The 12523-nt window shown below is 40.5% G+C and overlaps 1 protein-coding gene across 1 annotated transcript; it reads right to left on the bottom strand.

Moving 5' to 3' along the window:
- Positions 1-2191: 2191 nt before the first annotated feature.
- LOC126376273 (hsp70-binding protein 1) lies at positions 2192-12025 on the bottom strand. The gene is made up of 7 exons (XM_050023583.1): positions 11682-12025; positions 11260-11340; positions 10640-10832; positions 8765-8983; positions 3489-3644; positions 2702-2909; positions 2192-2325 (listed from the first exon to the last, which is right to left on the bottom strand). The coding sequence occupies exons 1-7, from the start codon at positions 11799-11801 to the stop codon at positions 2226-2228; spliced, it is 1077 nt and encodes a 358-aa protein (XP_049879540.1). The 5' UTR covers positions 11802-12025; the 3' UTR covers positions 2192-2225.
- Between the last annotated feature and the right edge of the window lie 498 nt (positions 12026-12523).

Genomic DNA, 12523 nt, shown 5'->3' with positions numbered 1-12523 from the left:
ATATTTCCTAATGCATGGCATCTGTTATAAATTATAATATTGTACGCCCGACACGGACAAACTGTTGGAACAAAAAAATTTACATTTGCGCTAATAAAAGTAAGTGCGCAATGCACACAAACTTCAAATAGCAATATTGCTTTTTTATATGTATCGCTTCGATGTGGCCTTTTTAACCCCCCTTGTATTTTACACGTTCGGCGCGTAATTGCCGCGGGGGTGGGCGCCTCTTACTTCAGTAGGCCTTCAGATTGTGGCCGAGTGAGAACCCTTGCCCAGGGATACGGGTGAAGACCTCAATACAGAAGCGGAAATGGGAGCCATCGGTACGGCAAAGCAGGACGGAAGAGGCGAGTCACAGGAACGGTAACCTGGTACTTGACAGAAGGCAGCAGTAACTATCAGTACTATTCAGAGGCGGAGGACAGGAGTCCTAATACTACTTTGACATAGACTACTCCGAGCGCCATCCCACTCGCGTCAGACAGAGTACTGCGGGGCGGAAGGCAAGAGGGAAACCACTGCCTTAATTTTCCCTAAAAAATAGCATAGACAATGCTACACCGACAAGAGCGTGGCTCATAAATTAGTGATGATGTACTATTTGTTATTCTTCTTCGGAATATTTGTAACAAGAGAACTTAAACACGTTCACCGCTTTTTTGTTTTTTATTGGTAAGGCGGATAAAATATAAGTCCAATATAAGTCGAAAAGAAACATACATAGAAATCAAAGCATTCTAAAACTAAAAAAGTCATACACAAATCACTTCACAAAAATGCATACATAATGCAACTACACATACTTCAGCTCGTTGACAAAGGCTATCAACTTGAGCCTCAGTTTACATTGATATTCGGGTCTACCGACAGAGCACAGAACTTTACGACGTTGGGCGATTTTATGTCAAAACTAATTTTTCAAACGAAATGTCGATTTAAAAAAAACGCTCGTGGATATTCCGATGACGTGATTACAATCTATACAGGGTGTTAGTGATTCCGTAACGAAATCTTTGAGGGATGTTTCAGACCATGATTCCGAGTTGATATCAAGTGGAATTTTCCGTCACAAAAGTATGAAAACTGAATTAAAAAAATAAAAAATTTCATGAATTTTCCGGCAGGAAATTCCACTTGATATGGCCTCAGAATCTGGTGAAGGTCGCGGGAAGCCGCTGGATGCGGGCAGCGCAGGACCGATCGTCGTGGATATCCTTGGGGGAGGCCTATGCCCAGCAGTGGGCGTCGTACGGCTGATGATGATGATCGACTCGGAATCATGATCTGAATCATCCCCTTCAGTAATCGTTACGGTGTCACTAACACCCATACCTACTGCCTACTTGTATGGCTACCTGTACTACCAAAAACGCCCGAATGAAGTTCAATGCTCTATATAGGTCTACCTCATACCTGGGGGGGTTAAACGAGCCACATAGAAACAATGAGACTTTCCAATCTACTTTAACAAAAACAATATGGACGGCGTTTACAGCTTTAACGTGTTATTTACCTACTTTCTCATTACGCGGGTATATAATCATTCCAAAATAAAATCTAATGACAGAAGCATATATAAAAATAATTGATGCTTGATACTTGAATCACATTATGTATACAATTATGTTGCCACCTATATAGCTTCTCTTTCTTTTGATCAGAATAATGAGTGGAAGTGGTTGAGGAGCTCGGTGGCGCTGCGGTAAACGCGCTCGGTCTGCGATGTTGAAGTTAAGCAACTTTCGCAAAGGCCGGTCATAGGATGGATGACCACAAAAAAAAAGATTAAGCCGTTGGTCCCGGCTGCATTAGCAGTCGGCGGGATGGTTTAAGGCCCGAACACCCTATCCATCCATAGGGATGGCCCGTGCCCCAGCAGTGGGGACGTTAATGGGTTGATGATGATGAATGAGTGGAAGATGTAATTGTGCCTGGGTGTAATAAAAAGGGTCATCATTTATAGCAAAAAACAAACCCCTCCTCCTCCCCCCCGCCTCCTCTCCACCCCCTTTTTTGGTTTTGGGTTATCCATAAAATTAGAAGGTTAAACGAAGAAAAATCTGTACAGCGCCATCTATATTGTTTCAAAGTTCAAAGTGCTTTATTTTTTTTTTGTTTTTGAGGAACGTAGCCTGGAAAGTTTCCCATTGCTTCTCTGTGGCCTTTTTGACCCCCCCCCCCCCCCCCCCGCTGTATTTATGTCTCCTTAGGGTTATATACGTCTACCTGTCAGCGACCACGTCGTCCATTGGCTCCACCTGGGCACAATCGGTGAACACCTGCTTCAGCAGCTCCTGGCAATAATCCCTCTCTTCTCTAAACCTGTAATAACACAGGATAAGGAATAACACTACGTACAGAACGGCAACTCCCCGCTCCCCACCAGCGGCTGAGCTAGGTGTACCTCACTCCACCTCGGGCTTACTTTAGTCTTCAATCGTATGGCGTCAGACGTCACACACACAGTTGACTTGGGTTCTTTTTCATCGAATTCCATGAAGCAAATACATACATACATAAAATCACGCCTATATCCCGTTGCAGTAGGCAGAGACCGCGGAATTCCACCCACTACGATCCTGACACACCACTCTCGCTTCCACTCCCATCAAAGACTTCTTGCATACTCGCCGGTTTCAGAGTACTCTTGTCTTGACCTAACCTTTCTTTAAAACATAAAAAAAAACTCCATACAAACCTCTCGCCAATCAGGTCGGGGTGTTTGAGGAGATCCTCCAAGATGTTCCGCAGCCCAACGCTGGGGTCCCGACACTGGGCGAGTACGACGGGGTCCGGGCCGTCCACTAGTGCCAGCAGGGTGCTCAGGAGGTGTTCGGTCGTGGCATCCCTGCCCTTCTTGATCTGCTCAGCTATTATCTTCACCAGGTTAAGTTTTATGAATTGTTCTGGAAATTGAGAAAGATAAAAGATACAAATACAGTTAAAATTAAGCCAAAAAAAACAATTACTCGGTTTGGCTGTGGGAGTGGTTGGTGGTGTTTGTTTTATTATTAATATTTTAAGTTAGTGAGAAACATTAAGGTGAAGGAAACTGTATGTAGAAATAAAAATCGGGGCGCTGAAATAAGATAAACACATATCATCTCCTTAGCATTATCCCATTTTTCACAGGGTCCGTTTACCTAACCGGAATATTTGACAGGTTCGATTTTTACAGAAGCGACTGCCTGTCTGACCTTCCAACCCGCGAGGGTAAAAACCAGCCCAATACAGATTGGGTCACATACCTCCGAAAATGCATTTCTCGGGAATGGGTTTCCTCACCATGTTTTCCTTCACCGCTGAGCACGATCATTTACGATCCAAACAAGAATTCGTAAACAAATTCGATAATCATTGGTTTAGGCTGTGGATTCGAAACTGCGACCTCAAAGTGAGAGGCAAGCGTTCTACCAACTGGGCTACCACGGAAATATCTACCATGCATAAAAACAAAATGTTATGGAAACAGAAAATGGTTTTACCTTTGGCTTCACGGTAGTGATGGCAGAGATATCTGATCAGGAAGGCGACCTTGGTGCGCGCGGCGGGCTCTGGCGTAGCCACCAGTTCCGCCAGCGTGTCGCAGCCGCCCTGCGCCGTCAGCTCGCGGCACGCCGGCGAGTACTCACGACTGGCGCCTGCGCACAACAAAATCAGCTGCTTTAATAATCATCATCTCCCTAGCATTATCCCGTTTTCACAGTGTCCGCTTACCTAACCTGAAGATTTGACAGGTCCGGTTTTCTACAGAAGCGACTGCCTGTCTGACCTTCCAACCCACGAAGGGAAAACCCTGCTCAATAATAACCCTGACACCCGGGTTGATAAGGTTAGTAATCAACCTTATAACCCACACAATAACAAGAAAATACCGAGATGAAATTTCTAAGCAGCATTTGTAAACATTGAGATTTAATAGGACTGATAAGACTTAGGGTGGTTTTTTTTTTTTTTTTTTTTTTTTCTCTTTTATGTATCCTGCTCAACACAGCAATCTGTCATCATGGACATTTAGCTGCTTCTTTGTTTGGTTTCTCCTGTATTTGGTCTTTGTAGCGGTGAGAAATGATCCACTGATCGGTCTCACTTTTCAGCAGGAAATCTGTTTATTAAAGATGAAACACTGTTTCTCTTAAGTCTTGAGTAAACAATACTTCCGGACCCCGATAAGTCAGCAGCCAGAGAGTTGACATGACAAGTTAGTTTTTTCTGGTAGTTTTGGCTACGGGTAGCGATTTCTTGCTTCACAGTTTGTAGCTTCAAATCTTGCAGGATGTATTTATTGTGGATGCATTTAGGGATGTCAAACATGGTTCTCATAGCTTTAGTCTGGAACCTTTCCAAGATATCAATATTACTGTTGCTTGCTGTTCCCCAGAGTTCAATTCCATATGTCCAAACCGGTTTCAATATGGTTTTGTATATTAGCAATTTGCTTTCGTTGGTTAACTGAGACTTTTTACCGATCAGCCAGTACATGCTTCTCAGCTTTGTGTCCAGGGTTTTTCTTTTACTCCAGATATGTTTTTGCCAAGTTAGCCTTCTGTCCAGGTGCATGCCAAGGTATTTTGCAGTATCTTCGTGTGGAATTTGTTCACCGTTTAGAGTAATTGGGGGACAGTTTCCTTTCCTTAGAGTGAAGGTGACATGTGCAGATTTGTTTTGGTTCGCTTTTATTCTCCAAATCTTTAACCACTTCTCAATATCATATACGTGCTTCTGCAGATTTGCTGAAGCAATCTCTGGGTTGGTGTGCACTGACAATATTGCAGTGTCGTCAGCATATGTAGCAATGAAAGTTTTGTCATCTGTTGGTATGTCAGCTGTGAAGATGAGGTATAGCACTGGCCCCAAAATACTCCCCTGAGGGACACCTGACTTGATTTCGTGCAAATCTGACGTGATGTTGTTAAATTTCACTTCAAAACAGCGTTGGTCCAAGTAACTTTTCAGTAAGAAGAAGAAAGAGTGAGGTAGATACTTTTTTATCTTAAACAGGAGTCCGTTATGCCATACCCTATCGAAGGCCTGGCTGACGTCGAGGAATACCGCCGAGCAGTATTTCTTGTTTTCCAGTGTTTGGCTAATAGTATCTGTCAACCGATGTACCTGCTCAATGGTGCCATGCTGCTGCCTGAATCCAAATTGATGCCCAGGAAGGATGGTGTCTAGGTGAGGACGAATCCTATTGAGGATAATTTTTTCAAGCAGCTTGCCAACCAAAGGCAAGAGGCTAATTGGTCTGTAGGACGAGGCTTCTTCTAAAGGTTTACCAGGTTTAAGTATCATTACAACTTGAGCAAGTTTCCACTGAAGTGGGAAGTGGGAGAGTCTTAGGCAGGCATTGAAAAGCATCACTAAGAACATTATACCTTTATATGGAAGGTTGTTTAGCAATACGGAATCCAATAGGTCATATCCTGGTGCTTTCTTTGGTGGCAGAGCTTTGATCTCTCGAATAATTTCCGTAGGACTTACAGCTTTTAGGGGTAAGCATAACTGATTCGGGGATTGCAAGTAGTCTGTTATTTCATCTTCCCTATCGCTTTCAGTGCAAGGTAACGGAGTAAAAACTTTTTCTAGGTTTTCAGCAAATTCAGTTGCTTTTTCTATCTCAGATCTAGCCCAGCTTCTGTCTTGTCTTCGCAATGGCGGGATATGAACTTTTGGTCTCTTAAGGCATTTGGTCGCGCGCCATAATGAGTAATTAGTATCCTTATGCGGGGTGAGGTAAGATAAGTGTCTTTGTAGGCAAAGGTTCTCATATTCCTTGATCATCTCCTTAAGTTCTTTTGTAGCTCTGTTAAGCCTTGTTTTGTCCATAGGGTATCTTGTTCTATGCCACTCTTTCCTTTTTTGCCGCCGATCGTTAACTTTTGTCATAATGTGCTTTGGAAATTCAGTTTGTTTTGTTTTTGCTTTTCTATTTTTATGTGCAGAAGCGGTGGCTGCCAAGTGTATTGTGCTGTTAAACATTTCGATAATGGTTTCAATGTCTTCACCTGTTTTCAATTTGATGTTTAAGTTTATATTACCCGATACTATTTCTCTATACAGGTCCCAATTAGTGTTTTTACTATGGATATAATGGGGTGACTCCAAAGGAACAGCTTGCTTGTACACATTTAAAATGACTGGAGTGTGGTCCGAAGATAGATCCTCACAATTTTCAATCTTTAAGTAATTGTGGTTAAAGTTCTTCGTTATATAGAAATCAAGCAAATCTGGTATCTTATTGCGATCCGTAGGCCAGTGTGTTGGTTCTCCATTGGAGATGCATTCCAGATTTTGGTCTACCATGGCTTTACGTAGTTGTCTGCCCCTTGGGTTAATTAATCTTGATCCCCAATATGTATGTTTGGAGTTCCAGTCTCCCCCGCAGATAAACACTGAACCTAGTTGATTAAAGAACATTTTGAATTCATTGGCGCCAATTTTGTGCCGGGGTGGGCAATAGATTGCAGTGAAAGTAGTGTCAGTGTTATGGTGTTGTATTTTAATTGATGTTGCTTGTATTTCTTCCCTTTTGTAAGGCTCAAGCGGGTAGTGTTTGATATTATTTTTAACAATTACAGCAGTTCCGCCATGGGAGTTGCCGGAAGGGTGGTCTGTCCTATATATTGCGTAATTGTCAAATTTTACGTGTGATCGATGGGTAAGTCTTGTTTCCGATATAAGTGCAACATCGATTTTTTCTATATTCATAAACAGTTCAAATTCTTGCCGTTTGTCGGTTAGCCCATTGGCGTTCCAGGTGACGATGCGGATATTTAGTCCTTCGGTGAGGCCAGGCGGGTGATAAGTTTGATCATCTGATTCATCATGCTGTCCATCATGTCTTTCATGATTGTTTGAAATCTACTGAACATTGTGTCTAATATACTTGTGATATCATGCTGACCTATCTCCAACGTGGGAACGTTTGGTTGTGTTCCAGGCTTGTCGCTTTTGTTTTTCAGTACCTGTGCATAGCTGATTCGTGGAAGAGGCTTCTGTTTAAAGCTTTCGTTAGTGTTGGGTCTCAGGTGCGTGGTCGCTTCTGTATGATTGACTCGTTCAGGGGCAGGTTTAATTTTTAGTATCTTCTCTTTGTACTGCTTATATTTGTTGCAACCCTTGTAACTTGCTGGGTGTTTGCCTTGGCAGTTAGCGCAGGTAGCTTCTGTTTCCGGCGGTTTGGCACACGTTGTTGTTGGATGGTCGTTTCCGCATTTAACGCATCTAAATGGTCTAAAGCATTGATTTTTTGAGTGCCCAAATCTTTGACATCTCTTACACTGCAATACCTCTTTTTTCTTGTAGGGTGCTTCGATCGTTACTTTGACATGGTTGATGTACTTTATGTTGAATATATCTTTGTTATTGGCTCGCGGCTCTAAGTCTATGTAATAGAGGGGAAGTTTTTCTTTTGTTGTTCGATGCAAAACGTTAACTATTTGACGTACTTCATGTCCATTTGTTTGAAGGTCTTCTTTGATCATTGTAGTATTTTCAGAGGCGTGCAGGCCTCTAATCACTACTCTGTAGGCCCTTTCGCTCTTCAATTTGTAGGTGTAATAATGGTTGATGTTATTTTCCATGAGATTATCTCTTATTGTTTTGTAAGTATCGACGTCTGCTGGCATTATCTTTATAATGTGTCCGGATTTCAGTGTAGTCATGGAGTACTTGTTCATTTCAATAATTTTGTTTAACAAATCTCTAAGGGGTGTTATATCCACAATACCAGTTACAAAAATCGGTTCAGGCTTCGGTACGTATTCTTTCTGTTCATTTGCAATTACAGGATCTTCGTCGCTGAGGATGTCAAATGTGTTTTGTACAGGAACTGTGTAATTGATACGTTTCGTGGATGTTTGTTTATTTTGACCTTCAGTTGGGCTATCATGCCTTTTGCGTTTATTGTTAGGTACTTTATCTTGCTGCCATTGGTGATTTGAGAGTGCTACTTTCTGTTTTCCGGAAGAGTCCCTTTGACTTGTCAGGGAGATTCCTAAATTGTTGGTCTGCATGTGGCTTGGTTGGGTATCTTCTGGAACTGATATTTCACAAGATGGCGGTTCGATGTTATTTTTATTTTCACTAAGTGAAGCTGATCGCTGTCTGGTAAACAGTCCCGGATGGAACACTTGTTGGGTGAGCGTTTTCGGGTTACGGTTTGTTTCCATTTGTCTGGCTGTTACAATTTTGGTAGTATTTATAATTTAAGTTATGGCAACACTTTTCCAGATGTCACATGTCATCTTGACTTCGTTAAAATGTGATAACAAATGAGGGTAATTAAAAATTTGTGTGACGCGAGGCGAAATTAGCGTATTTGATTTCACTGTTTTGTAATCACTTTTCCATGTTTATATGGGCAAATAACAATATCACAGCTTAATCAGATGTTATAGTCCACTATTATGATGGTTTTAGTTAGTTTATCACTGTTTTTCACTTGGAATCACAAATAACTTGCAGCAACAGATTTGTGCGTAATGACGTTTGACAGCCGAAAAAAAGGGTGGTATTAATAAACTAATCTTAGCATCGAGACTGCTCTCAAGACCATGTCAATGTGACAGTTCTTATATAAAAACAGTTACTTGAGCGTGATCTTGAGGGCAGTCTCAGTTGAGATTCGTTTATTAATACCACCCTAAAACTTATTAGAAAGACTAAGCTATAAACGATTTTCTTTCTTTCTTAGATGGGTAGGACACAGGTATTCATCAGTTATCTCCAAATGCCTGCCTCCTAAATAAGAAACACTTACAGGATATAGCGTAGAGGCACTTGGTGAGGGCCTGTCCCCTCTCGGACTGCACGAGGTTGAGCAGCACATTGAGGATGCCGCACTCCAGCGCCCTGGCCTGGCAACACGGGTTGTTCTGGCACACCTCTGCCAGCACCGTGCTGGCTAGAGCGCGGATTTCGTCATTCTCACTTCCATATGCTATTGGGAATATTGCGAAGCCGCCCATTTTGTAGAAATCTGGAAGAGGAGAATGAATATTTAGATTTTTTGTTATTTATTTTTTCTCTCTCAAACATGCGAGGTTACTGTGATCAACCCTAGACCACATCGTCACTTACCATCAGATAAGATTGTAGTCAAACACGAGCCTATATTATTAAAAAAAAAATGCGATCAATCTTCCAACCATGAGCAGTTTTTTGCTAAGCAGTAATGGCGCGGCGTGGTGTGGCGTGGCCCGGAAAGGATGGCGTGAAAGAGAGGAGGCCTGTACTCAGCAGTGGGTGGAGATACAGGCTGAGTAGAATGCCCTGTAACACATGCCCGCTCATTGTTGGTATGCTTGGTTGGCAGGTAGATTGCTACAGGCTATCCCACTGCACCACATCTTTAGGTAAATACAATCCTAATAATAGTAATAATCCAAACAGTTGTACCACACACACATAATGTCTATTTGATTGGGGTTTCCTACTTTAGTGCGAAAGACCATACGTCTTTCGATGTTTTTCGATGTAAAAAAACATCGCAGTGACAAGACATCGATATAAGACGGCGTCGCAGTATGGCGATGAAAGGTTTTCGAAGAAACAAAATTCCGATGATACGGCTTTCGCAATAAAGTAGGAAACCCATTTGATTGTACTAAAAACGATGGTAGGTGGTTCTCTTGTCGCAAATGTTTAATTAAAACTGAGTTTTTACTGCGCCGCAATGTAAATCGAACAACGCGTAACAGTCGCTAGACCTACCTACCTACGCGCGACTACGTTACACATGCGTGATACGATGTTAACGATTACGATGTTATAGGTATTTAAGCGGAGTTTTATGTACATAGCACTTAAAAATATGACACTACTGTTTGCTTCGCCACAATCGGGTCGAAGTTAGGTACATCTAGTCCTAATAATTAATCAAAATGTAAATTTCAAGGTACAATAATGATATTATATAATCTCAAAAAGCGAAGTGCAAGGGCAGGGCACTACCTACCTTTTCTCGAACAATGATAGTGAACAAGAAAAGCAACCATTTTCAAGTACCACAAAATAAATTTAAAAAAAATATTTTCCTGCTGCTATAATATCCTAATGTTTTAATGCCTATAAGCTTATTCATTTTATGTCAGTGTACTTATTTGTCTGCTCTTTCAAATTCAAATATACTTTATTCCTCTTTAAATTGAATGCATGCATGTCTAGACATCTTCTAAATGTGTATGAAAACATAATATGCAACGTCGCGCACATATCCGCGCCGCACGACCTGCATTTTGCTGCAAAATGCGATAGCTGCGGTGAACGCGCGTTCACTTTTAAAGTACAGATTTCTTATATTTTTAAACTGTTTATGAGTTATCAGCATCACCACCTATCACATTAGTCTAACAGAAAACAGGGGGGTTAAAATGGCCACATCGAAGCAATTCATCTGCGCATATAAAAGTAAGTGCGCAATGCAAACAAATGTCAAATTGCAACATTGCTTTCTTAGATGAATTGCTTCGATGTGGCCATTTTAACCCCATAGAAGGCGTGTGGGTATTCGTTCATCTTGCGATGGATGTAGCTCTGACTACACCAATTGGGATATAGTCGTGAGCTTATGTTGATTAGTAGCAGCTGCAGATGATCCTGACAAAAATTACTGAAGTAAAGTAAAACTACCCACCATTAGCAACGTCAATGTCATCGATGTACTCAAGCAGGTTATTAAATGCGGACTGTACGTCTTCAGGCAGTGGCTGCCCAAGCTGGATGCTCTTCATTTTCTCCGCGTCAGTCAGGGTCGTGATGGATGTATGTAGGACTTCAGCAATGTCCACCGTCAAGCTCTTTAGGGCTTCCTCGAGGAATTTACGGCGCTGAAATATTACAATTGCTTAATTAATAAAAAGTACACATATTGTAATAATGCAAACAGCTTATACTATCCCAGTATTTTTAAAATAACTTATTTATTAAGAAACAGTAATAGGTATTTTTATCAATTTTTTTTTTCCTCTTGGTGGTTATGCCAGCCTCATAGTTTAGAGCGTTTAATGATGATCAAATCATCACTTTACAAAAGCACACCATTACAGCACTACACCATGCTGTTCAGGGATTGTTATTCCTAAGAGACACAGCACAGTATTTATATACAAGCCTTGCCGCTACGGATCTGCCAAGAGGCATCCAATCTCTCTTCCATGTCGATTTTGGTGGAATAATTTACTTCTAATCTGAACAGTAATAGTTCAGATCGTACCTCATAATGTTGACTACATTATAAGTGTGTGTGTATCTTACCTCTTCGTCCATAGGCCCTAAGGTGGAGTCTCCTGGAGCATCTTCAGCCTTAGTAGCCTCCATAGCAAATCGAAGCAAGCCCTGAAATCAGACAAAATAAAAATATGTGTATATGATAATTTGATTTTTACGTGAGAAAAACTATAATAGGACTTGGAAATCCATAACTTGTAATGATACCACAATTAGTAGAATGTTATTTATTCTGAATAAATTTTAAATAACTAACCATGTCAGACATGGTTCAATATAGAAACAGTAGTATTCATAACTCTTTACTAGGCTTACAACAACTTTTACACAACATTTCGACATTTACAAGCAATTCAGTAGTAATAAACATGAAAGGAAACTTACGTTTACGTTTTTAGGTTAAGTTAATGGTTTGTTAAAAGTATTATTGAGTAATTTTTAAGTGTTACCTGTAAATTTCTGGGTTGTCTTGGCTGTACTGGAGCTGGGTGCACATCTTGGCTTCTTGATGGAAACGTAATTGCTCCAGCGACAGCTGGAGCATTATTCTGCGGATTATTAGAATCCATCGTATTCACTTTCAAACACACTTCACGAATTACACCACGTTACAACAACAAACTCTCACGTCTTCTCCGCCAAACTTCTTCGCAGAAACGAAACGGTAGTTAGAGAACAACTGGTGTTTTATCGACCGATTCAAGGTAGATTTCAAATCAAAGTAAGTTCTAGAAAATCAGAGAATCGTCTAGAATTTACAAACATTGATGCAATTGCAATGCCAATGTCACTGTGTCACATGTAAATGCCAAACTGACATTGTCACGGGCGCGCTTTTAGCGCGGTTTGAAAGTGTAAAAGAGAATAAAAATGCTTAAATGATATGATATCAAATTACGTATGAAACAGCGTACTTCCTAAAAATTCAACAATATTATTCGTAGATAGGTATTACTTATATTTTTGTGGACGATACCTATTACTTTCAAAGAGTAATACTACGTACATAAATTACTTATGGCCAAGTAATTGTTATAAAAACAGGACATTCGGATAATTTTACAGCAATTTTGTAAAATTCGGATACATTATCATTATAATTAAATTATAATTAAATGTTTTTATTTAACCCCAGAAAAATAGCACATCATGCTCTCATGCTTTAAAATGAATTGACACTAAATAAACATGTTAGGGTGATTTAGTAACACAGAACAATCATTCTAAGTATAGATTTTTTAATAATTTATTATAAAAATAGTTCGAAATTACGAGAAGTCTAAAAATATTA

The sequence above is a fragment of the Pectinophora gossypiella genome, chromosome 20 (genome assembly GCF_024362695.1).
Source record: "Pectinophora gossypiella chromosome 20, ilPecGoss1.1, whole genome shotgun sequence".
NCBI lineage: Eukaryota > Metazoa > Arthropoda > Insecta > Lepidoptera > Gelechiidae > Pectinophora > Pectinophora gossypiella.
This window is presented reverse-complemented; position numbering and strand designations above follow the sequence as displayed.